Source organism: Xyrauchen texanus, chromosome 27, assembly GCF_025860055.1.
Source record: "Xyrauchen texanus isolate HMW12.3.18 chromosome 27, RBS_HiC_50CHRs, whole genome shotgun sequence".
NCBI classification, from domain to species: domain Eukaryota; kingdom Metazoa; phylum Chordata; class Actinopteri; order Cypriniformes; family Catostomidae; genus Xyrauchen; species Xyrauchen texanus.
Genome location: NC_068302.1, coordinates 22,345,948 through 22,371,859, shown reverse-complemented (window position 1 = coordinate 22,371,859; position 25,912 = coordinate 22,345,948). Strand labels below are relative to the sequence as shown.

General features: G+C 39.4%; 1 protein-coding gene across 1 annotated transcript in view; it reads left to right on the top strand.

The window, feature by feature from the left end:
• Positions 1-25,912, top strand: part of LOC127620626 (potassium voltage-gated channel subfamily D member 3-like) — a 152,277-nt gene that overhangs the window by 1,141 nt on the left and 125,224 nt on the right. The window contains exon 2 of the mRNA XM_052093809.1: positions 154-1,330. Coding sequence (XP_051949769.1) covers positions 228-1,330 — 1,103 coding nt within the window. The 5' untranslated portion in view covers positions 154-227. The remainder of the gene's footprint in view (positions 1-153; positions 1,331-25,912) is intronic.

Below are 25,912 nucleotides of genomic sequence, written 5' to 3'. Positions count from 1 at the left end.
CTGCCTCTCTATTCTGCTGTCATCATGTTCACTCTTGCTCTCTGTCCCATCTCACCCACTGGAACTGTGTCCTTGTCCTCCCACATTTTCAAATCTCTCACTCTTTCCCATCTTTTCATCTCCCTGTCTCTCTTTCTGTCTCTCTCTATGTAGATGGGGTCTAATCTAATGTCAAGCTGGTTGTGAAGGTGTTCGATTTGGTCCTCTCGACCTCAGACGGAGTCCCCATGGCTGCTGGAGTGGCGGCCTGGCTCCCCTTTGCTCGGGCAGCGGCTATAGGATGGATGCCTGTGGCCAACTTACCCATGCCTGTTGCACCAACAAATAAGAACAAGCGACAGGATGAGCTCATTATCCTCAATGTCAGTGGCCGACGCTTCCAGACCTGGCGGAACACTCTAGATCGTTACCCTGATACACTCCTGGGGAGCTCAGAAAAAGAGTTCTTCTTCAATGAGGAGACCAGGGAGTATTTCTTTGACCGAGATCCGGATGTATTTAGAAGTATTCTTAACTTTTACCGCACAGGGAAGTTGCACTACCCACGCTATGAGTGCATCTCTGCCTATGATGAGGAGCTGTCATTCTTCGGAATCATTCCTGAGATCATCAGTGACTGCTGCTATGAAGAGTATAAGGACCGCAAGAGAGAGAACATTGAACGTCTTATGGATGACCTTGAGGACAACAAAGACAGCAAACTCCCCAACATGACATTCCGCGAGACCATGTGGAGGGCCTTTGAGAACCCACACACTAGCACCATGGCGTTGGTTTTCTACTATGTAACTGGCTTCTTCATTGCCATATCTGTCATCACTAATGTGGTTGAGACAGTTCCGTGTGGTTTGATGATGAATCAAAGGGACATTCCTTGCGGGGAACGCTACACAGAGTCATTTTTCTGTATGGACACAGCGTGCGTTATGATCTTTACGGTGGAGTATCTGATGCGACTGTTTGCGGCACCCAGCAGGTACCGTTTCATGCGTAGCGTGATGAGCATTATCGATGTGGTGGCAATCCTGCCGTATTACATCGGACTCTTCATGACCAACAACGAGGATGTGAGTGGAGCCTTCGTCACACTACGAGTGTTCCGCGTCTTCCGGATCTTTAAATTCTCTCGCCACTCTCAGGGTCTCCGAATCCTTGGCTACACGCTGAAGAGCTGTGCGTCCGAACTTGGCTTCCTTCTCTTCTCCCTCTCCATGGCCATCATCATCTTTGCCACCGTGATGTTTTACGCTGAGAAAGGCTCCACATCCAGCAAGTTCACAAGCATCCCAGCCTCCTTCTGGTACACCATTGTAACCATGACAACTCTGGGGTGAGTCATTTTATTTCAGATTGACTTACCCTCTTTTTTTGCGCTAAACTCAAATCATACCACACCCTTCCTCAGGCATTTCAGAAGGTTAGTGTAAAATGCTATATCGCAGCACCCTACAAAGTTGGCCTTTGTACAAGTTGTGGTTGAATGTGTTGTTTTGTCCAATGAGCTCTAATGTAGATGAAAACAGACACATATATTAAAATAGTTGTTTACATTATAACATTATACCAGGACAAGTTATTTCCCTCCAGCTATTGGATTTTCCATCTTTTCAAAGTTAACTGTTATTAGCATCTGTATTTGAAAAAAATCAACCAAATTCCTAATGACCATGGTTGCTCACTGCAGTTGTGCCTGCCCAAAGCAGCGATAGGTTTGGATTTAACTCACTGCCCCCGGCTAGACTTTTATTCATCCCTATTATACACCAATTAATATTTAAGCATGTGTGAAGCAGGCGGAGGAGCATCCTTCAGCATTTCTCCCACACAGTAACAACAGACAGCAGCTGAAAGATTGTATAGACACATTCACTGCTACTCTCCCCCTTGCAATTCACAAATTACAGGCCATTTATTCAAATGTCCATGACTGATATGAGTAGACATTTGACATGATTGGTTTTGAGAAAGTACAGGATTAATTTAATTTATGAGTGATTGGTTAATGCGATTATGTGGTTTATGACTTGAGTAATTGGCTATATATGGCTGCTATGGCAATAGACCGTTTCAACCTGTGAAGTGACAAAACTATGTAGCTGCTGTGTCACGGTGTCTTTAACCAGAGCTGCACAGTCAAAGTCTTTGAGTTCCTGTTTAGTAGGCTGCATGACTCATTGGCTGATGCACCTGCCAGTGAGCTCTGTGACCCCAAAACAACAAGGTAAATACCTTAATTCATGGTGAAGAGTAAATCATGAATGCTACATTGCCAAATGGTTTGGTCCCTGATGAATACAGCAGTATCATTTTTTACACTCATACAAAGCAATGCACCTTTTTAGGTGATTGTCTTATTCTTATGAAGAATTACAGATAGTTAAAAGCTTGTTTAATTTATTAATTCTTGCTCTTTAATTTGATTGCTTTATCTTTGTCACGTGAATGTCTAGATGTTAGATAACTTCTGAATTTCTTATTATGTGCAATTGTTGAATTATAATCCTCTATATCAGTGTTATTGTTGTGTTAATGTGTTGGCTAGTTTTACATGGATTCCTGTGTAGAGGCGATCTCATTACACATTACTACATTCGCACCAAAGATCCAGTCTCCACCAGCATCTGAGACTTGACCCTCAACGAACGAGAGAGAGACACTTCTCATCAATAAAACACGCTGTAGAAGTGTGTGTCACTGTGACTAATGTTCTCAGGTACATCTGCTGAACAATGTAAGCCACCATGACATTTCCAACCCCACTGACGTCACATGTTCAAACTAGACAGGAGGGTTTAGATTCACATCCCAGAATTTTAACACAGTTGATTGTTCCAGTTAGTTATGGGTTCATATTTGTATCACAATACACCTGTTGATTCTAAGGCTTTAAAAATGATCTTTCCTGTCTCTGCTCTTGACCAGTGCAGTGGTGTATTTTACACTTCTAGTGCTTCTCTTATTCATTGATTCATTCATACTGAAGTGCATGTTACCTCGTGTCTTCACCTCATTCGTACAGAGCAAAATACGGCACTGCAGTTCAGCTGCTCTGGTGTCATGTGACTGCTTCCTACATAAGACAGTGACATCGTGTTAACACGTAAAGAGCAGATCCATTGCCCTGCAATCACATGCGTGATACTCAGCACGTTTTACACACTGGCATCACTGTTGTGTGCTAGAAGAATTATGTATTTTTTTCTGAAATATTTGGAAATTATTGTGTTCCTCTAACTACCTCTAAACTCTACCTTGAGCATGGTGCTAACAACTATGAGGTCTGGGGTTGAATTCCCAGGGAATGAATCTGCCTGATCTCATGAAAATGATGTGACTGGGGCAACATTTTTGCAAAATTATAATACGTTCACTCATGCTAAAACGAGTTGCATATATATATAACATGTTTATGAATAATGCTCTATCGAGATCTAAGTCAACAAAACTGACCTGCCCACCCCAAACCCAAAACCTAACTGATAGTTTTTCATTTGAAATGTATTTCTATGAACCTTATAGCTCACGTGTTGACTCACGTGCTCTTGTGGACTCATATTCCAACCCTTCGCAATTACAACGCTTTATCTGTTGCACTAGCTTGCAATTTTAATGCACTCTAATAGGCTTGTAAATTAAGTCTTACAAGTCATGTGCTATGAATAATTTTTTTTGGATGCCATAAGAAAAACTGGGTGAAAAGTGTTTCTGGATTGATAATTTGCCCTTTTACTAGGGATTTGTATGAAAGGGAGTAAAAGTAATTGTTGTTATAGCGCCTCTAGTGTTTATTTCACCAGAAAATTGGCACATTGTGTATGTCATGTAAAAATCATTTTGCAATAATTTAGGTATAGTAACGTGATTCTGTGACAACATGTTAAAAGAATGGAACGTTTCAATTTATACATCATGTGCATTGTAAATCACTTTTGATTAAATCGTCTGCCAAATATGTAAATGTGAATGTAGCAAAGTTTGTGAAAGGTAAATTGCTGGTTTTCTCTCTCTCTTTTTTTTTCGGACTTCTGGTTACTCTCGTTTACCAGATCGTGATCTCTGTGCTCTCCTGTTGGATTTAAAGGCTCTGTGTTTTGTCTTGGCAAGAGGCCAGAATAATGGTTTAAAATAAAGGAAGAGAATGGATGAGACAGTCAGAGAGAAACAGAGGGTGCAGAGAGAGTGAAAGAGAGACAGATTAACCTTAGGTCACAATGGAATAGCAGACAAATAAGCAGACAAAATGATTGCAAACCCTATGTTGTGTGCCGTGTAATACACTGGCATCAGATGTTGTTGCATAAAGTGTCCAAGCACTGTTCTTGCATCAGTTGCAGCTTGTTGCCTATGTTAATCTGGCCCTAACCACAGTGCTAGAATCACCTCACCAGCTCCTGGCAGGGGTTTATCAGCATTTAAATGCTATTAGATAGAGAGATTTTGACCGTATGAGGGCAAGGTCTGTTTTAAAATCACTGTGAGCTTTTACAGTCATGTTTCTGTGGTAAAAACAGGAGTTTTAAGCAGTTTGGGATTTAGAGGCAGAGATGGGAAGAGAATGGCTGTTTGTTTATTTATTTATTTATTTATTTGTGATAAGACGGTTTTGACCTTTAGGTGGAGTAGCATATTCTAAATGACCTTTAAAGAAAGACAGATCTCTAGCCTCTTTTCAGCCATGCAGCTTAGAGCTGCGACAATGAGATATACCTGAAATATGGTTTTTATTCTCTCTCTCCCTCTCTCTCTCTATAATTATTTCTGTTGGTAGCTTATTAGCTTCTTGCCCCGCAGTAGTGGTTGAATTGGTTAAGATGTGCTCTCTGTGTCCTTATGTTTCAGACCTACATATTTTGCACACTAATGTTGCAGTAAAAAAAAAACACCACTGTAATGAGGGCTCTCAGTTGTTACCACAACCATCAATTAACTTGACACTCACAATTCACGCCCTCGTTTCAAACGCTGAATAGATCAAGACTCCCAATTCGGCACAAACACATGACTCTCTTGTTCGCTCTCTTCTTCGCTGTTTCTGTTGTTCTGTTGGTAGCTGTACGTGCTCTTTCAATGCTGATCTGAAGCATTGATTAAAGAGAACAAAGGATGAGGGAGAAGAGGATAAGGGACAGAAAGACGAATGGGGTTGAATCCATTAGCCAGGGTGAATGATGATAATCACCCAAAGCTGCAGGGTGTCAAACTGAACTGTTTTTGATCGATAAGGTAACATATGTGTTTGTGTCATGGAGGTCAGAGTATTTGCCCCTCTCATGATATTTGCTCTCAGGGGTTGTGTAGTGCAACAAAAAAAAAAAACGAAATAAATAAATAAAATAAATGTACTTAATACAGAACTGCTGTCTGTATGTGGAGCTGTGAAATTCTCAAACACATGTTCACATGCACTCAGGTACAGTAGTTACCATGTACCGATAACTCTGAATGAGATAACTGTAGTCTAGCCATTGTTGCAAGGGTGCAGGAAATGTCCATTTTGAGCATAGAGTGGTGTTTGTGAGGGTGTTTTTTTTCTCCCCTTTTCTCCCCAATTTGGAATGCCCAAGTCCCAATGCACTCTTAAGTCCTTGTGGTGGCTTAGTGACTGATTTGCCTCCACATCTGAGACCATCAATTTGCACATCTTATCACGTGGCTTGTGAGCGTGTTACCGCGGAGACATAGTGCGTGTGGAGGCTTCACGCTTTTCTCCATGGCATCCACGCACAACACACCATGTGCCCAACCGAGAGCGAGATCCACTTTATAGCGACCACGAGGAGTTTACCCCATGTGGCTTTACCCTCCCTAGCAACCGGGCCAATTTGGTTGCTTAGGAGACCTGGTTGGAGTCACTCAGCACACCCTGGATTCGAACTCAAGACTCCAGATGTGGTAGTCAAAGTCTTTACTCGCTTATCTACACAGGCCCCCATTTGTGTGGTTGTTTTAATGGAAATATGGAAAATAGAAAACATAACAGTGAACACTAAATGAACATGCATTCATTTTACTTAATTATATTCTGTATGACATGAGAGCATTTATCTAATTTTCATATTAAATAAAACTGCAGTTTTGTTTCATTCTTTTTCTTTCTACCGTCAATGATGATTTTGAGAGAAAGCGTGCCTGCAGCCTATCGTAACTATAGTAACGGACGCAACTTCCACACGCATCTGATTGACAGGTAAAACGCGCACTCTCATTTCAGTTAATTTTGTGGTTATTTTTCATGATTTCAGCAGACAGCATGCTTCATACATTTGGATCAACAGTATTAAGTTAAAGAGGGTAAACTTTATCATTCAACTGAACTGACCACATGCGTTTAGACACTTACGTTAACTGCACTGTCCATGCACTGAATGAATGCGCGTGCGTCCTTGAAAGAGCGGGACTTTCCGCTGAATTTACTTGAACTGCTCACGCACTATCAATGGTATGACCCATTTAGGGGTGGCCCAGATTAGACAAGACTAGTGCATTCTTGATTTATTATCGATTATCTATCAAATGCCAAATTCAGAAATCACTTGGGTGGCAATAATATAAAATAATAATGAATAAGTAAATAAATAAATGAAAACAAGTGGGGCAGCGAGGCCAAATCGGTCGCCAAGCCACCGGGACTCCCCCTGCCACTTCCGATGGCCAGTCTGGGCCTGCCCACTGGAACACCCTGGATGCTTCTCATTTATAAAATTTTGCATCTTTGTTTCATCCAGCCCGTGACCCGGAAACTGCTAAAAGACTGCCATCGTTAAAGACGTATGAAATGCACCGGAGCATCCTATGCGGAAGACTTTTTGGTCGAAGCACCCTACACATGCATCAACCTTTTTACATCCAGTACAATAGTTTTAATTAATATTTGAAATTTACAGTTTAAATAAACCATAAATACAGTGTATTTAAATTATTTGGATTATTATGAATATATTAATAATTCAAGCTTCAATAACACAACGGCAAGCACGCTGCACATAAACAGCACTTTGAAGTGCAGCGTGAATTAGCAGGACATTTTATTTTACAAATTTGTCTTGTTTCGATAACTCCGTCATCGTTTCCTTTACTTCCAACCTTTCCTCATTTCCTAAAAGGGTGGAGCTAGGAAACAATGAAAGGATTCAAGGAAAGGTAACGAGAATGCACAATTTAAGAAATGAGAAGCACCCCCAAAGCCCTTGATCACCTGGAGCACATTGAAAGCTGATGTCAATTTGAGGAATTATTTTACACCTGAGAAGACAGTGATATTGGAGACTGATGCAATCACAGATTCAGATAAATTTAGTTGTAATTTCAGAGCCTTATGTATAAATCTTAAAGAAAGAAAAACAAACATGTTTCTATTGGAATTAATTGTTATAAAGTATTAAAGTTGAACAAAAATGAAAATGGTATCATTACAATGAGCACATGTCCTAAGGCTGTGTACCAGTCAGTTTAAGGTAGCTACAAGTATTATGCTGTTAAATCTCAGTATAACCTTTCTAACCTAACTTTACTTACATAATACAAAAGAGTTGTTTGGGGATGGGGTGGTTTAAGCGTGATCTGTGCTGTGATGTCACAATCTAGTTGCATTGTGGGATATGGAACTGTCTGAACATATGAGTAGGCTCGAACCCTCTTTCAAAATCCCGCTCCCTCCCATTTTGTTATTTCTCCCGGGAAACTCCTGTAATTTGTATGGCCCAAACCTCGTTATATGAATAATCACATCAATATATTATTCCAAGGTTGTGCTGTTGCCAGATCTTTTATGAAACACATCCACACAATCGACAAATCATAGAAATTTCAACCCCTTTGTGACCTCAATCTGGCAACCTACAATCCAGTTGTGCTGTTGATATCTGCGCAGGCAGTAGACGCGGGAAGTTGAATCAAGCATCACTGGTAGTTGGGAGGAGAAGGTGGTACTCTGGCGAAAAAACTAAATACACATGTAAATATAACAACAGCTGGACTTAAGAATTTAATTTCATATCTCGAAGCAATATCGACAATGCCCACGCCTTTTGCAGAGTGTGTCGCACTTATTTTAATATCGGACATGGTTGGAAAAATTACGTTACTCAGCTCATTAAATCACAACTGCACAATTTGTATGTATTTAGCCTGCCACTGCCATTCAGCACCCCACCCCCAGCTTAGAGGTCTCCTGGATTTGTTACCCAGATTTTGACAGGTATGCACACGAGCATCCTATTTAACATTTTAACAGTCATGGAAAGTCGTTTGAGCTGAAAGATTGAGGGTGACGTTACCCTGGTAATTAAGATAAATTAATAAATTTTTTGATTGATTTTGTTATTTTCTATTTATTTTGACTTAACTCCTTGTCATTTATGACTTACACGTTTATATCAGCAAGCACAAAGTATACATGTCGACAAAACGGTTTCGTCCAGGTTAGTAATAACTTGAATCACTAAAATCTCTGTTGTTGATTGACTAGTATTCCTGAGACCAGGTTATGTTATAATAACATTTCTTTGCATCAGATAACATGGGGGAAACAAAACGAGTTTCCAAAAGCACATCACAGCATTTAATTAATGCTGCGTTCTGTTCTAGTCGGATGTGGGATATCTACTTGATGTTTCCGATCTCGAATGATAAATACATTCCATTGCCAGATGCTTGGAAGATGATGTTTAAGGAAACAAAACTGTAATGCTCTGGTTAGCTTAGTAGGTGTTTGACTGTCACCACAGATTACTCCTAGCTACCCAATTTATAAACAATCTGTAATGCTAGCATTTGTGCTACAGGTGTACAATGATCAAAAGTTAGTATCATTTACCACATTTTGAACAACTGCTACTCTGCTAACATTTGTTAAACAAGCTTTAATATCATGTAATGTTGGAACTTTGACACATTCATCGATATTATGTAATAAAAGTGAATGTTTATCACTTATTTTCTATATCTTCCTGGGTGCCGAAATGTTTGTGATGTCACGCACCTGCATTTTGGCAAAATCGAAGTAAAAAAAATCTGCACCACTTTCCAAGTTGGAATTACAATTTCAAGTGGTGTTCCATTGCACTTTTCCTAGTAGGAAGTTGTAAAAACATACTTTCCGAGTTAAATGGAATGCAGCATAAGCCAACTGCACTGATATAAAGATATTAATCCAGCTCTATTCTAGAGTGTGAATATGTCAAAAGTCCAAAGTCAAAGAGAGGAAGTGATGGAATGTGCCATAATAATTTAACATGGGTTTTAGCAAAGACCTTCGCCTAACTCAGAGCACTTCTGAAGTTCTGGACATCATCATCATCAGAGCCATGATAAGTGACAGTCAAAGGGGACATTTGACATCAAAACAATGACATAAACAATGTCATAAAAGGTACATATTATTCTATTATTTCTCATTATTTTGTATTGCATTTTTATGATATTAAATAATGGTTAATTTCTGTTTGCAGTGGCTCTGGAGTACTGCATTATGTTTGACCATCTTCATACAGATAAAGAAAGTTTTTAGATGCAATTTAGAGAGATACCAATTTCATTTATTTTTTTTATCCCCTTTTCTCCCCCCAATTTGGAATGCCCAATTCCCACAATTTAGTAGGTCCTCGTGGTGGCACGGTTAATCCGGGTGGTGAAGGACAAGTCAATCCATCTTATCACGTGGCTTGTTGTGCATGACACTGCAGAGACTCCCAGCATGTGGTCCACGATCAACGTACAACTTGCCATGCACCCCATTGAGGGCGAGGAACCACTAATTGCGATCACGAGGTGGTTACCCCATGTGACTCTACCCTCCTTAGCAACCAGGACAATTTGGTTGCTTGGGAGACCTGGCTGGAGTCACTCAGCACAACCTGGATCCAGGGATGGTAGTCAGCGTCAATACTCGCTGAGATACCCAAGCCCCCTAATTCCTTTGTTTTTAATTACTCTGCATACTGACAGCTGGTCTATTAAATGTTTCTCTTACTTACAGGGATCAGCACATCCATCCTCAACCTGATCTTTCATATGGTGTGAAGACCCCTCTGTACAGAGAGAGAAACTGATGACATGGAGATGGCTGAAGTGAAGTTTTGCTTAATTTGTTGTATCCGAAAGACCTCACTCATGCTAAAATTGTTTAACAGCTTTTCATAGGTCATTTGTTTTTATTTATTTGTATTTAGTTTTTTACTTATTAATCTTATTCATGGTTATAATGTTAACACATAGTTACATTATTTAATGTTTATAAGTTTTATATAAATAATTTGTCCTCTAATGAACTTTTAGCTCATTATTAAAAACCTTAGATTTATTAATAAAAGATTTATTAAGTCAATTATCATAACTAGTGCATTATGAATCGTATTAATTATTGATTGTGTTGTTGTAAATACAAACTATTAAAAATTCTTTACATAATAATCCTTAAATGTCTTTTATATGGTTACTTCACTTTCTTATCTATATAGTATTTGAACTATTCAAGTCACATATCCATTAAACATTATAATAAAATTAAAAAAAAACCTAAAAGTTTCTATATAGAATCTTTAGGGGTTCCAAATATGAAGCGAGCGATAGAACCCTTTAGGGTTCTATATGGAACCTTTTCTTCTAAGAGTGTAATAAGAAATGTATTCAGATAGTCTCTTACCACAGTGTTTCCCAACCACTGTGCTGCTGCACACTAGTGTGCCGTGAAAGATTGATAGGTGTGCCATGGAAAATTATAAAATTCCACAAAATAAGTAATAAATGCATGAAAATATAATAATTTCAGGGATCCAAACTCCTCACCTTTCATAGGAATTAGCCATTTGAAACAATATACGTTGAGGGTGTTTCAGATGACTCACGTCAGCGCTGCAGAATACATTGAGGTCTATGAAGTGAAGTCACTTTACACCAAAGTGTTTTTCACACACAAGTTTTTGTTTCACCAATTATGTCATTGAGAGTACTAAGCAAAAATGACATATTCTATATTATATACATATTATAGCAAAAATAAATATTTAAAAACTGTCCAAATTTGTGAAGAGTCCCATAACATCGCCGTAACCTTCTAGTTCCCGGCACCCCGAAGGGGGGAACAAGGCAACATGCCAAGCATGGGTGCAAGCCACGCCTTTTCTCTCTCTATGTTTCTCGCATAGAGTTAAAGAGTCTGGGGCCATCTTAACGCTATTACGTATCGGGGAAGGCGTTCTTTTCCAACTCCTATTCTTTCAGGGGGAAAAGAGACCACACCTGCTCAGGCTAGGGGAGGTAAAGAGTGGCGAAATAAATCACACTGGTTTTCAGGCCACATGTGGAAAATGGCGCATTGGTAGATCCTATCTGCTGAGAGGGAGGAGTTTCAACAAACACCGAGGGTAAGCAGGGACTGCCCAAGGGAGACATAGATGACATTCCTGGACCACGAGTGTGGCCATCGCCCATCCGAGTGCCAGTGCTGTGACCTTCGTGGCCCCAGGGGGGCGCGATCGGCCGTCGAGCGCAGTTTCTGCAGCACATCAGAATCAGCACTACCCAAGTGCAGATCTTCAAGTGCCTTGGCACGAACGGAAGCAAACAAGCGTGCTGGGGGCGGGTTGTTCGTGGGGATTTACCTGGTGAAACCAAGCCCACCGTATGCCCCAAATCGTCTTAAACGCCAGCCGCTCCGGCCCCAATGCCGTAGGAAGGCGGCACGGTGCGGGGGTGGCTGAACTGGCTTTCTCTCGTGAGGAAAGAAAGCCTCGACCGAAACGTTACCATGGCTATGTTCTCGCACTGAGAATACAAACCATTCATAAAACACTACCTGCGCGTGATCGCAGCCCAGGCACGTGAGGCAGCTCTTCTGACCGTCAGAAGTGGAGAGAAAATTGACCGCATCCAGGAACTACACAGGGGAGGAAAGACATCTTTAAAAAGACACGTCCTGAAAAGGACGTTCAACGGCAGCGGTGCATTGCTCTTTTGGAGAAAATTAACTCTATTTAGGGAAAATAATCTCTTTTAGAAGCACTGTCGAAGCGTCCAGGGGCAAAGCTGCACTGTTGTGCAGAGAAGGAGAAAGCCACTGATATGCGCCATAGATCCAACAGCATGCACTCTGTAGAGATGAAGTGAACATTCAGTGAATACAGCTGATCACACAACTGCTCCAAAGGAAAAATCTGAATGGACAGACACATTTCCCTCCCTTTATACATGTATGTCCGAGGGGGGGACATGCAAATACTGTCTGCCAATTTCTCATTGGCCTTTTCTCAAGTTCAGAGATGCACAAGGCTCTCAAGAGATAACCCTAGTGTCACTTCTTGGACACAAAGTCAAAGTGAGCAACAGATGGGGAACCACTGTTTTATCATAATGTGAGGATTTTTTATACAGTCCTTTACCACACCCTTCACAGTATTAGCACATTTAAGCACGTGTGGACTTTTCTGACGACCCCTTATTCAACCCCTTATAAAATGTCCACTGTTTTAGCACAATGTGTGGATTTTTATACAGTCCTTTACCACACCCTTCACAGTATTAGCACGTTTAAACACAATGTGTGGACTTTTCTGATGACACCTTATTCACCGTATAACTTACCTGAAATTTATTTAACGCTCTGGAACAATTGCGTCATCTGACCAGCTTATGGGACAAATAGCATCCCATACTGATTCAATACGGGACACGTAATTTCATATGTAAAACCAATCATACTTGGAGGACTAAAACATTTTCACAAGCAAAGTATGAATACAGAAAATCGTGAGTTTGGTGGGAGAAATTGTAAATCGGGAGTACAACAGCAGGGGTGGAAAAATGGGAGAAACCCGGAGTGTTGGCAGGTATGGTTAAGGGTCTGTCAACAGAAATTTCCCTCACCCTCTTAAAGAAGTGCAACGGACATCCAAAATGGCGGCAGGGATTTCCCCTAGGGGATTTCCTTAGGGAAGATAGGGAGTGGATGTTTAAAGTGAAGTGGAATGCATCCCTCATTAAACTCTGGCATGTGAGGTGTGGTACCCACAAAATGCAGGCAAAACCCTCACGTGAGGGAAGACGATGCCACCAAGTAGTGCTGATTTGTTTAGAATGTTGTCAATCAATCAATGTGCTGCCTGTCTCTCATGCTCTCCACAGATCGCTATGAATGAGACAAACTGATGGCAGGGATGGTTCTAGACCATTTTGACTGGTGCAATGGGGGCAGCTGTATTATGCCAAGTGTCCCCTGTACACATATAAAAATGTGTTTTGCTGTTTTAATATTTACTACAGACATGCAGTTTTTTTAAAGACAACCAAAGATTCACCAAATTTGAGTAAAAATGTTTAAAAAATGTAAATGTATTTAATGTCAGTGTCTGCGCATTTTGCTTATTAGAGAATGCAGTTGCTACATTAAGCTCAATTCTTTATTAAGCACACATGTGCTTCTCCCTTGTGATTGGTGCACCACGTGTATTTGATTGATAAATGGTGTTCATAAAGAGGATGTTGTGTTTGTTATCTTTTCTGTAAACTATTTAGTGCTCTCTTGTATTTTGTTTGCAAGAGAAGAGGAACAACCCAGCATCTTTGCTCACTCTCTCTCCCTCCAATGGCCCCCTTAAATTGGAGTAGTAGAATGGTGTAATGGGTTTCAAGGAATGCATGGGAAGGAGGAAGCTAGGACCGGCTTGACAAAACACGTAGACATTTATTTTCCCTTAAAAATATCATAAAACAACTCCTAGTACTGCTTCCCCTCAGACACGTCAAACACACATACAGCTCTGTGTGTCTCTCTCTCCCCATCTGCTGCTGTCTCCTCTCTTCAGTACTCCCATGCCCCTCATTGGAACGCGAGACCGGTGTGGTGCACAGGTGGAACTCGTTCACCACTTATCTTCCTGGCCTCGCTTTGCCCAGACACTGCTCGGCCCCACCCTGCTCATCATGTACCCCCATTGCCAAACACAGGCCAGGAATAGGACAAGGGAGAGGAAAGGGGGAGGGAGGATAGAGCGAGAGAGATGAGAAAGCAGGGAGAGGGGAGAGAGTGACGGGCTTGCCGGCCCTGAACACGCTGTCGACTGGTCCTTAGCTGCACTGCCTCCTGGCAGATGGCAGCAGCACCTCCATCGCCTCCTGTCGCCTCCTGTCAGATGTCAGCAGACTCCACAACAGCGCCTTCATACTTCCCGGGTTTCGGCACCAATGTAATGGGTTCAAGGATAAGGAGGAGGCAGGAACTGGCTGAGCAGTCAAAGTAACCTTTAATTGTACAAACGAACTTAAACATAACATACACACGCCCACTCAGTGGCCACGTACGTCTCTCTCTTTCTCTGGTGTCCCCGGCTCTTCCTTTATCTCTCTCCTGCTGATTAGGCAACTCAGCGCTGGGCATGCATCCTCACAGCCCGGCCACACCCTACTCCTCATCAAAATTGGTAAGAGTGGTATTCTCATTTTACATCCCATTGAGAGTTCAGTTACCCCACATCATAATAAATAGATCAAATAAATTATATTTAAACAAAACATCAATTCATTATGACATCATAATAATATATAGTGGGATAAAGTTTAATTAAAGTTTATAAAAATAAAGTTTATTAAATATTTGCTTATGGTTTATAGGTGATCATCTAAAAAGTCCACATACTGTGCTAAAACTGGTGGCCAAGTGTTCAATGCAACTGCCTTGCATTTTCTGTCTTAAACACATATTTGCACTTTCTAAAGATTGTACATTTTATGCATAACTTACACTTTAATTGAATGAATGGATGAATACTTAGATACCTCCTATGTATTAGTGCTGTGGGTGGAAATTTCCGATGGTCCCTTGCAAGCACGAATTTAGGTGTAATATGTAACAATTTTCATGTAATATTCGCCTTTTTTGCCAAGGCGTGAACGACTTGTAAAGCAACTTAATAAACTAGCCATTCCTGGACTTCCTACATTGCCTATTAAAGCCTGTAGACTGATTTTCATACAAAGGGAGTGGGTTGTTTTGCTGGGAAAATCCAAAGGATGTGACGTTTATGCACGCTCCCGAGAGCCTTGCCACAGTGCTTCCATTATTCAACAGCGACAACAAATTGCAACATTAGGTAACGTTACCTTAGAGATGGAATCCAGCAAACGTCTGGCTCCCAGCACAACACCGACTCCTACACAAACTCAGAGTAAGCCAAAACATTTTTTTAATGTATCTACTGAATCCCATCTGGCTAAGTGGCAACTTTATCGTGGTCGAGCGAAAACTAGAGTGAACATCGGCAGGGCATTTGACTCCTGGAGGGACCTTTGTTCGGTTTTGGGAATCAAAACAGACCCTGAATTGCCATTCTTCTTATTAGACAGGCAAGGTTATATAACTGGAAAGCATGTGAAATATAGTGCCATAAGGATTGATCTGTGTAATTTTAGCTAACTTGACTTGTAACAAGACCATATAGTAAACACATGGAGGTATGGATCTTCTTCACTACCGTGGTTAGATGTAACATGATTTCTATAAAACAAACTATGGCATTTTTGTAATTACAACCAGTAGACCTACACTAAACACATATAAAAACAACAAATACAAATTGTAAATATTTACAAGTTGTTACAAAAATTTATTATATTCTCTCACTCCCCTAATGTAGCCTATGACAACTTTATTGAATTAGCTGAATTAGTGATATGATAATATTTATTGTCAATCTATTTTTTCCTAAAAACAGTTAGTGTTACTGTAGTAAATTCAAGGGCGGTGATGTAGAATTCTTTGCTGAATTCAAATGCTTTCCTCTTCTTGCGTCTTGCTTTTCACTGATTCTTGCAAATCTGCAAGTTTAAGAGCTCAAACTTTAAGAGCTTTGCGCTCGTAGTGCTCTGTCCATTGAGACGTATCCATCTACAGAGCCATACAGGTGCATTAGCCGAGGTTGTGCCTCCACCTGTGTATTTTGCACTGCTAAACCAGATAATTCAGATGTGTCGCTAGACTTCAAAATCAGATGAACCACGGTACAAATGTGTACCAACCAGTATAATTGTGAACCAACTGATAAACTCCAAGTCTAGATAAACGTTTTAATGCAAAGAGGAACTTGACGATATATTTGATTATTATGAGTAATAAATGCACCCCATTTGTAACGACTCCCTCTCTACTAATTTGCTCTCAGCGCCCCCTGGCATCCTTTGAAAGCCCCCTGGGGGGTGGTACTACCCCCATTGAGGACCCCTGCTCTAGAGAATGTTGTGCGTGAAAGTCCCAGGAGATCAGCAGTTAGAGAAATATTAAAACCAGCCTGTCTGGCAACAACAATCATTTGAAAACAAATGTTACATATATGTAAACAGTAATTTTTTATTAATTTGAAATATATGTTGTTGCAGATATGTGCAAGCAAGTGACTTTTAATATATTTTTATAAAAGCCTGCTTTTTTTATTTCAGTATTTTGTTATATCAGATTTCAGGTTATTATGAGTGAAAGCTATGTAAATGTCAAATGGAACTGAAATATTAATTTACTTTGGATTAAAAAAACCTCTGCCTCCTAATTTCAAAGTCCACAACCCACCACTGTTATTGGCAAAACAATTAATTGTACATTCATCTTTCCAGTGCATTTGCTGTTTAGCTGCTTTCAAAGAAAAAACATTACATAAATGGACTAACCAAAATATACAGATTAAAATCCAAGTATCCAGTCATCTCTCTCTTTCTCTGTCTTTCTGTCTCTTACTCTCTCTCTTTCGCTTCCCCACCCACAATTAACTTCTAACCTTTAGCTGTCTCTAAATGGCACATCCATAATCATATATCCATCTCTCTAAAAATAAATAAAAGAAATATCAGTTTCTCTTTATCAGTACAACTCTGGCAGGCTATTTCATCATACAAGATAATTTATAAAATTCAAAGGACTAGGTAGAAAGATAAAGATTAATTTGCTTGTTTGGGTTTTTGCCTTGCTTTTTTCAAAGAGCTCTGTGAGGTTTAGAGTTTCTGGGATGGTCAAATTGCTGCAGTTTTATTCCATCAGCCATCCATAAACACACTTCCACCATTAGCGATCAGTTCTGATGTCATATAATGGGAGCATTATTGATGTAAGAAATTGTTATAACGTGTATAGCAAACTTTAAAACACACACACGCACACACACACACACACACACACACACACACACACACACACACACACACACACAGATTTAAACCATTAAAGTACACTCAAAGTCCTTTCAACAAGCTTTCTGACCCCTGACAAATTCAGTCTATATAATGGTCATCTGTCATGGATGTCTGGATTCCAAGGGTTTTTGTACTGATTTCCTGTGTCTTTGTTTGTGTGCTGGTTTAGTGCTGACAGCAGAAGGGATGAGAAAAGATTACAGATGTTAGGTCAAGCTCTCCTCTCTAATGAAAGGGCACAAAAGTAAGGTGACATTAAGCAGAACATCTGACCTTTGAAACCCTGTTAAAAGCATCAGAAAACACCACTCCAAAAAACTGAGTATGCTACCAAATCTGATGATGACTTCAGAGCTGTGAGAATATAAATTATGTTTTACTGTGCTGTATAATATATGCTCTATATACATTGCTTATGATAGATGTACAGATTGCTATCTCTCAGCATGGGGAATAATCATTGTTTCCTGCTGAAATTGTCCCATAAGCCGATATACTGAGGCTCTCGGAATTTATGTGTGATAGAATTCATTAACCCTTAATGTTAGGCTAATGTTTGCATAGAGAGAATATGAGTGTTCATTGCCATAAAAAGAACATTAAAACTGCATAAAGGATGATGATGGTGTTGATGATGAGGATTTTTTTTATGCTGCTGTGTGCAAATGACCTTACTACAATCACAAAGATATGTTATGTGTCTTAAATATGAGAATCACACAAGTATCCCTCTTACACACAGACATTCACACTGACAGACATGCACACTTTCTTTCTCTTTCCCTTTAGAACACATCTTAGGTCAGGTTATGCCTGAAATCACCAAGTTAAAATGAATTACCCCCAAAGCTGGTATAAACCTCTCTCTCTTTCTCTACTGCATACTTCTGTAACGGAAGTAACAAGTTCAGTTTCTTTCTGTTTTTTCTGGTTCTGTCAGACTTGCAGAGTGGAAAAGTTCTGTAACCCTTCAAGAGGCATATGCATCCAGAAACGACTGCAGTGCGCTAGCTGACAGCTACCTAACCAAATTCACTTTACTGGTTGTGCTGTGTAGTGCTGGTAACAAGAAGGTTCTTAGTTCAATTCCTGCAAGAGGGAAACCATTAGCACCGCAGATTTCTGCAGAATTAAAATGTCCATGATTCAAAACGTTCTACATATCCCACGCAACTTGCATGTTCATTATTATTTTGGCTAATTTTATTATTCTTTCAGCAACCAATGAAATTTTTTTATGCTCAGCTCAATTGATTTGACCAAATAGTAGAGGTCCTGGGTAAGATTTGTATGCACTTCATTTAGCGGAGAATATCTCAACTGTTATAGACTAATATGACTCCATTGAACAACGTGGGATGTGTGCCAAAATCTCTAACCGGGACGAAAGTCCTGAAAATGACCACAATAGGTGACACTATAATGACACTTCAGGTGAATGGGACTTTTTCTTCCCTTTATAGATATTCTCATACATTTCTACCAGATTAATCTTCATATTAAGAGAAATACTTTTTGTATTACACTTTGTCTAAAAAATAAAATAAAATATGCAAATGAGGCAATATCTCATTAAATATGCATTCATATAAACCCTTGAAGCTACATATTTTCTAAGGTGATCACAATGTTCACAATGACCATGATTATAAGGTCATAGAAGAGTGTAAGCATTCTGATTTGATATAAAGAAAATGGCTAAAAAACAGTCAACCTATTACATACAACTACCAACATACAGGAATTCCCAGTTATTTATTAACCTAAACTTTAAAAGCTTACATTTCCTACCTATTCTAAATATTGCTGTCATCACGTCATCAACTCCAACTTTTTTTTGGACAAAAGTTTACTTGGTAGCCATAGTGACCTGAGGTCATAGCAGAGCACATGGCTGTCAAGCAAGATGACTTGAGATCAAGAAAAGTAAGGAAATCTACTCTTTATTCTTTGTGTTGGCGTGTACACTTACAGTACGTGTCATTATCATTTGAGTTGTAATTTTGTGTATTTAAATAATTATAATGAATTTGTATCAGTTTTATATTTAATTTGGTGTGTATTGTATCTAGCTAACTACAGTTTGTTAACTAGCTAGCTGCTAGTGTTTTTGTTTTGTTTTTTTGCAAAATGACAACTTGTTGATGAAGTTACAGTGTCTTCATGTCATGAAGTTATTCCTCACAAAGAACAGATAAGTTGGTACATACCAATTACCTTATTTTACAAAATTCCAAAAGATCTGGAGAGAGTGAGAGAACAACTTATCCATCCAGTGTCACATAGATAATACTTCATTGGACTGGGCTACAGCGGGAAACATGGTAAGATAAGTTTTAATTAATTAATTTATTTAAATTTATCTGTGGATTATGGGGGTTAAAAAATAGAAAAGTGACATGCCATGCTTAAGGCAACTTTTGTTTGAAGTGGGAAATATTTTATGGTAGAAAAAATGTAATCTAGCTTTTTTGAGCAACCTAACAGTAGTATAATTGTTTATTTTCAGGATGAGGTACCTCTCACTGCTCCTTGTGCTACACCTAGACCTAGTGCTAAACTGATCAATCTCGACGAGTGCATCCTATGCCAGAAGAAGAAGCAATCCGAGTACCTCTCTAGTGGTGAAATTGGCAGGGGTATTATTGTTTCGCTTGCCAAACAAAGATCAATGACACTCGAACTGCTAGGGTTCTTCAACTGACAGTGCAAGAGCAAGATATCATAAAATACCACACCAAATCTTGCTACAAAACATTTCAAAGGGATATGGCTAAGGCTGATCACACAACTCAACCATTAGAACAATCAAAGCCATCTCAGCAGAGACCTATTAATGATCCAACTGAGCGGCGAAGCGGGAGATTTAAGACCAGTGCAACTAAAAATGTATGTATCTTTTGTGGTTCAGATTGCAAAGCAGTTAAACAGAAGAAAATACACAAATTGTTCAGAATCTGTGAAAAACCGATGGCCCAGAAACTACTAAATGCGGCCATGTTGTTAAAGGACCATGTATATACTCAAACAGTGGTAATGTGTGAGGTAGAGGATGTTTTTGCAGCTGATATCCAATATCATGACCCTTGTCGTAAAGACTATTTCAATAAGTATAATGCCAAAATTGAGGACATACTGAAAAACCTTGAAAAGGAGGATTCAATAACAGCTGAAGACAACTCCTTGAAGGCTAAATTTTTAGCTCTTGGGCTTGATTTGAGCAAAACAGCATACAGTCTGACTTCCATCAGAGACAGGCTCAATGAAGGTTCAACTCAAGTAGTGTCAAACCGAGCTGCAAAGCAGCTAATCATCGAGCTGTATGGAGACACTGTCTGCTTTACATACCCAAGTAACAAACGAACATCTCAGATGGTACTTTCCACCAACAGTTCTCCAGAGGTCTTGGTAGAGTCCCTGAGAGTTTCCCCTATCAGACAGGTGGCAACTGAGCTTGCGCAGGAGTTGAAGGAATACAGCTTTGGACTACAGAAGAGCTTCTGTGAACCGCAAGACCTCCAACTGTCCAATGACATATTCATTAAGAACCGACCACAAAGATGTCAGGAGTTTTTCTCCTATATGTTTAAGGGGAAAACATCCTCTCAGCTGAAGACAGATGTAGTCTTTCAAATTCTGCATAACATCCTTACCGATGGCAAAGAACCAACACCTTTCCATGTAATGGTGGCTCAAGGAGTGCACAGTCTGACACGATCAAAAGAGCTGGTGACTGCTCTTAACCATCACGGAATATGTGTCAGCTACAACACAGTCAAGAGGATTGATGTGGACATTGCTGAACGTATCATTACTACAGCAGGTAACAACAGAGTACCTCTCCCTTCTGTCCTAGAAGCAACAAGCCCATTAAATGGGGCATTGGATAACTTTGACCGCAATGAAAGCACCCTGGCAGGAACAGGCTCCACACATGATACCATCCTTGTAATATTCCAAAATGTTCCAATCAATGTAGAGAAACCATCAGCTGAAAGTGAGATCTCTGCAAGGTCCGTTGACACTCAGAGCCACACCACAGTCAAACTTAGGTCTAAAGTCCTTTGCCAAAAGGACCTCCTGGACTCTGTTGTGAAAGTTTTACCTTACAAAACAGGGAATAAACCTGTTGTTTTGTATTTTTCACTTTAAGTTAACGTTCCAATGATAATAGCAAGATTGGATATAAAATGTATGTATATTAATCAAATGCTTGTTTTCTTTCTTTTAAAAAGTCCAGTGTTTGTATACATTTGTATTTATAATTTTCCATTCAATAAAGCACAACCCATAGATAAATAATCATAGACAAATTATGCTATTTGTTTTAGGGCAAGACAGCCAACCTCAGTTTGCTCCATTTGGGCTCTCTCTGTAATAAGTTCATTTCATATTTCTATGGTGACATTGCATTTACGTATCAAACAGTAAGTCACAATCACACATACAGTCTTTTCCAGAAAATTACCTACAATTTCCAGTTTAGAGGTTAAGTGTGAACATGACCCTTTTGAAAATACTGGTAAATTTTGCTCTGACAATTTTCCTTAATGTAAAGTTGTATCATTACCTATACATTTCCTTATTTGTGGTATGTGTGAACAGCACAATAAACAAATTCCAATGGCCCGGTTTGTGTGCTGGCAAGTAAAACATTGTATTCTATTTTAATCTTTTCAATTCATTAAAGAGAGACAGGAAGATGCTTAAAGGAGAAGAAAGAATCTATATGATATGATATAAATAAATGTCTCTTTCTCTCTGTGTGTTTCTGTCTAATGCATTTGGTCATTGACAACTGTCACCTTAACTGCTGGTAATGAATCTGCTACTGTCACACTGAATAATTCCACACCACCACCAGCTGCTGCTGCTTGAGGTTGTGCATAAATTTCTCTGTGTTTGTGTGTGCATGTGTGTATTTTGAATGTGCATGTGCGTGACTGCATCAAAACTTTGCTTGTGTGAATTCAAAACTCTGACAGCTCTTGCTGCATTGAATAAACTGCTATGAATGTCTGTTGTTTTTGTCTTCGGGCTTCAATTTAATCATCATTAGTGACTCAGAGGAATGAAATAGATGGTTTGATAGTCACAAGACTGCAGCAGAAACACTTCATACATACTGATACACATGTACAGCCAGTACCCACATAAGAGCACACACTCAGCACACTCACACATACCAGCATGAATTCGCAGCTATCCATCTGTCTCCCATGGATCCTTTTCGGCCCCAGCTGGTTAATGCTGTTGCTAATGTCACTAAACAATCATCACTTCTGTGCAGTGTTTATGTTTACCCCTGATATTAGTTGCCCATGGCAACAAATTAATTAATGACTTTGCATTGATAGCTCCTGCTGCTTTACCGGATTCATTACGGTAAACCTACAATAATGATTTCAATTTTTAGCAGTATGGTTAGATTTGGTGCGAAATCGAAGGCTTACGTCATTCATCTTTGCGTGTTTATGTTAAATATGTAAACACACAGAAGAAGGGCTGGCTACTGTGTCATGCTAGTCTTGGCTGGCAAAGCTATGGCAGTTCAGTCCATCGCAGTTCTGGACATCAGAGGCAAGACATCAGTTTGGATGGATGTTTAACTATTAATTGTTTGGCAAAGTTGTTTACTTGCTATAATGCTTGGATATGTTTTCTGGAAGGGTTGTTGAAGGTTATATTGGTTATCATGTTTTAATTTATCAAACTCATGCAAAGTGTTGAATAGGTTTCTTTTTCTGGACACAAAAGACCTATGTGGCCTGCAGTGGTAGACACGATCACTCAGGCCCCGAGGTGCAGGGGACCGTTTGACGCCTGTAAGAGCGGCCTGGTGCGCTGGCTAAGAGGCACGCAGAGGTCTGTCCATCTTGCACTGCCAGTCCACGTAACACAGTTCAGTTAGTTGTGGCGTTTTGTATAGGGACCCCTAGTGTCACTGCATCGGCACAACGTGACAGAAGGGGAACGTCTCGGTTACTGTCGTAACCTCCGTTCCCTGATGGTGGGAATGAGACAGTGTGTCCCTCCTGCCACAACACTTAACTACCCACTGAAATTGCTGGAACCTTGTCTCTGCTCCTCAGCACAAAACCTGAATGAGTAGTTGCAAGCCAGCTCCTTTTATAGTCATATGTCCGGGGGAGTGGCATGCAAATTTCACTCGCCAATTACTAATTGGTGTTTGGGGCTCCCAAGGGTGATCCCTAGTGTCACTATATCGACACAACATCTCATTCCCTCCATCAGGGAATGGCGAATACGACAGTAACCGAGACAATATTTGGAGTGCAGGGTTTTGTAAAGAGGGGGCATGGCCAATTCAACATCTCAGTCTCATGGAAGTAGAATGGTTAAAATCACTTACAGGAACTTTAATTAAGAGCATTTACCAGTACTCTGATAATGTGTGTTATTGTGTGTTATAGCTGTTTCTGTCAAGTTCCAATATGATATTAAAGAAGCATAAAGGCACCATTAAATTCATCCATGTGGATCGTGCATTATATTCAAAGTGACACATACTCATAGCACGTGCACACAGCTCAGGAAGCTCAAAGTTTTTTCTGGAATGTTCTGCCAAAATAAAAGCCAGAGGGTTGTAAAGTTGAAAAATTATGACTGCAATTTTATATTTGTATAGTATAACTTTTTATCATAATTATTATTATTAAATTAAAATAATATCTTAATTGACTGAGTAATGGTATATCCTATCACAAATAAAGGGGGAAAATGTGTACACTGTGCACAGTATACATACCATATACTGCAAAAATAGTAAGAGCAGTATGGTAGTATGCTCTTCTGAACATAGCTTGAGTTTGTGAGATTGTGACTATTAGCATGTGTGTTTGGTGGTCTATTAGTCTATACATTTTTGTGGTAATCAACATTATACCGCAAATGCTGTCGATTGAGCTTAACTTATTATTTTTAGTATTGAACCCAGAAATATTTATTTAACAGTAACATTAAATGAGAAATTTACTGTCATACAATCTCTTTATAAACTGTATCTTTAGATGAATATAATTAATTGTAAACATTGTGGGCAATAAACCCCAGTCTTGTTCTCTCACCTGTGCTGTTTTCCACAGGTTTTATCTTTATTTAAGCATTATGCAATCACACTATAGGACATCTACACACTACCTTCTGTTAATTTTATCTGCATGTGTACCCTTCGACTGTTTTTCACCTTTATTCCTTGCCTCTGCGACTCTCCATTGGCACAGTCACAATAGCTTGGCTGTGGTGAGTCAAGGTGAATCTGGTCAAACAAATTGAACATCAGCCTCCCAGTGGGAGCTCATCTCGCTGCGGTCACACCGCTGTCCTCTCAGTTGTCTCTACTTCACACAGATGTGGTCAAACCACTTGAGGCAAACACATGGCTGGAAAGAACACAGATTCTAATGACACCTTCTGCAGAACCACAACTTTTCCTCTGACAAACACAGAGCTCGATCCAATTAAAACTAATCAGTAAACATCATCAGTTATGTGATGCTAATGGTGTTGAGAATGCTTTTCATGATGTTCAGTTCTGTCAATGGTCTATGTAGACAGAACACAGTTCTAAAATTCTAAATAAAAAAAACTGGCAGAGCATGCAACAACAAACACAATGTACCATGGCCAGTGTAGTCCAATATGGCAATGAATGATTCTTATGATGCTTTTAAATGAATTGGCCAAAAAGACAAAAAACTCTCAATCCTATAAGAAATGTGTTTGAATCGTTTACATGATTATTAACCACAGTTGTTTATTTGTTTACATCAGACTTGAAATTAAACTATAACTGTGTTATTTGTACTTAACATAAAACCTAATAAATGGTACTTCAATAAAATTGTTTTATAAATATTGGCACCCTTGGTAAATATGAGCAAAGACAACTGCATTGTGTATTCTTTTGATCTTTCATTAAAAAAAACACATAAATTGAACCTTTAATTCAAGGAAAACTATTGAAAGACAAAATATCTCATTATTAAATAAATATTTAATTTAATAAATATCTGAACTATATTTCTATTCATATTTAACAAATCTTAGCACACCTGCGTGACAAGGAACATGAAAATGTTCAGCCATAACATAAATTTGAGGTAACACACAGGCCAAATTCCCTTAATCATAAAGAAAATAAGAAAATAGCCAAAGCATTGAAAATGCCCATTTCCACCATCAGTGCAATAATTAACAAGTTCGAAATCAACTGGAGATCTTAAGAATCGTCCTGGAAAAGGACGTGTCTCTATATTGTCTCCACGCACAGTGAGGAGAATGGTTCAATTAGCCAAAGAATCTCCAAGGATCACAACTGGAGAATTACAGAAATTAGATGGGTCTTGGGGTCAAAACAAATAGTCTCAAGAAAGTCTCAAAACAAATATCAGACATCACCTACATCACCACAAGTTGTTTGTGTGGATTTCAAGAAAAAGCCTCTGCTCTCACCCAACAACAAACTCAAGAGTTTTCAGTTTGCCAGACACTACAGGAAATGCGACTGGGTTCTATGGTCAGATGAATAAAAAAAAAATTGCTTTTTGGCAGCAAACACCAGAGATGGGTTTGGCACATACAGAGATGAAGATGTACCCAAGGTCAGTGGTTAAATGTGGTGCTGGATCTTTAACGTTGTGGGGCTGTTTTTATGCCAGAGGTCCTGGACATCTTGTTTGGATACATGGCATCACAGACTCTATCATATACCAACAGATAA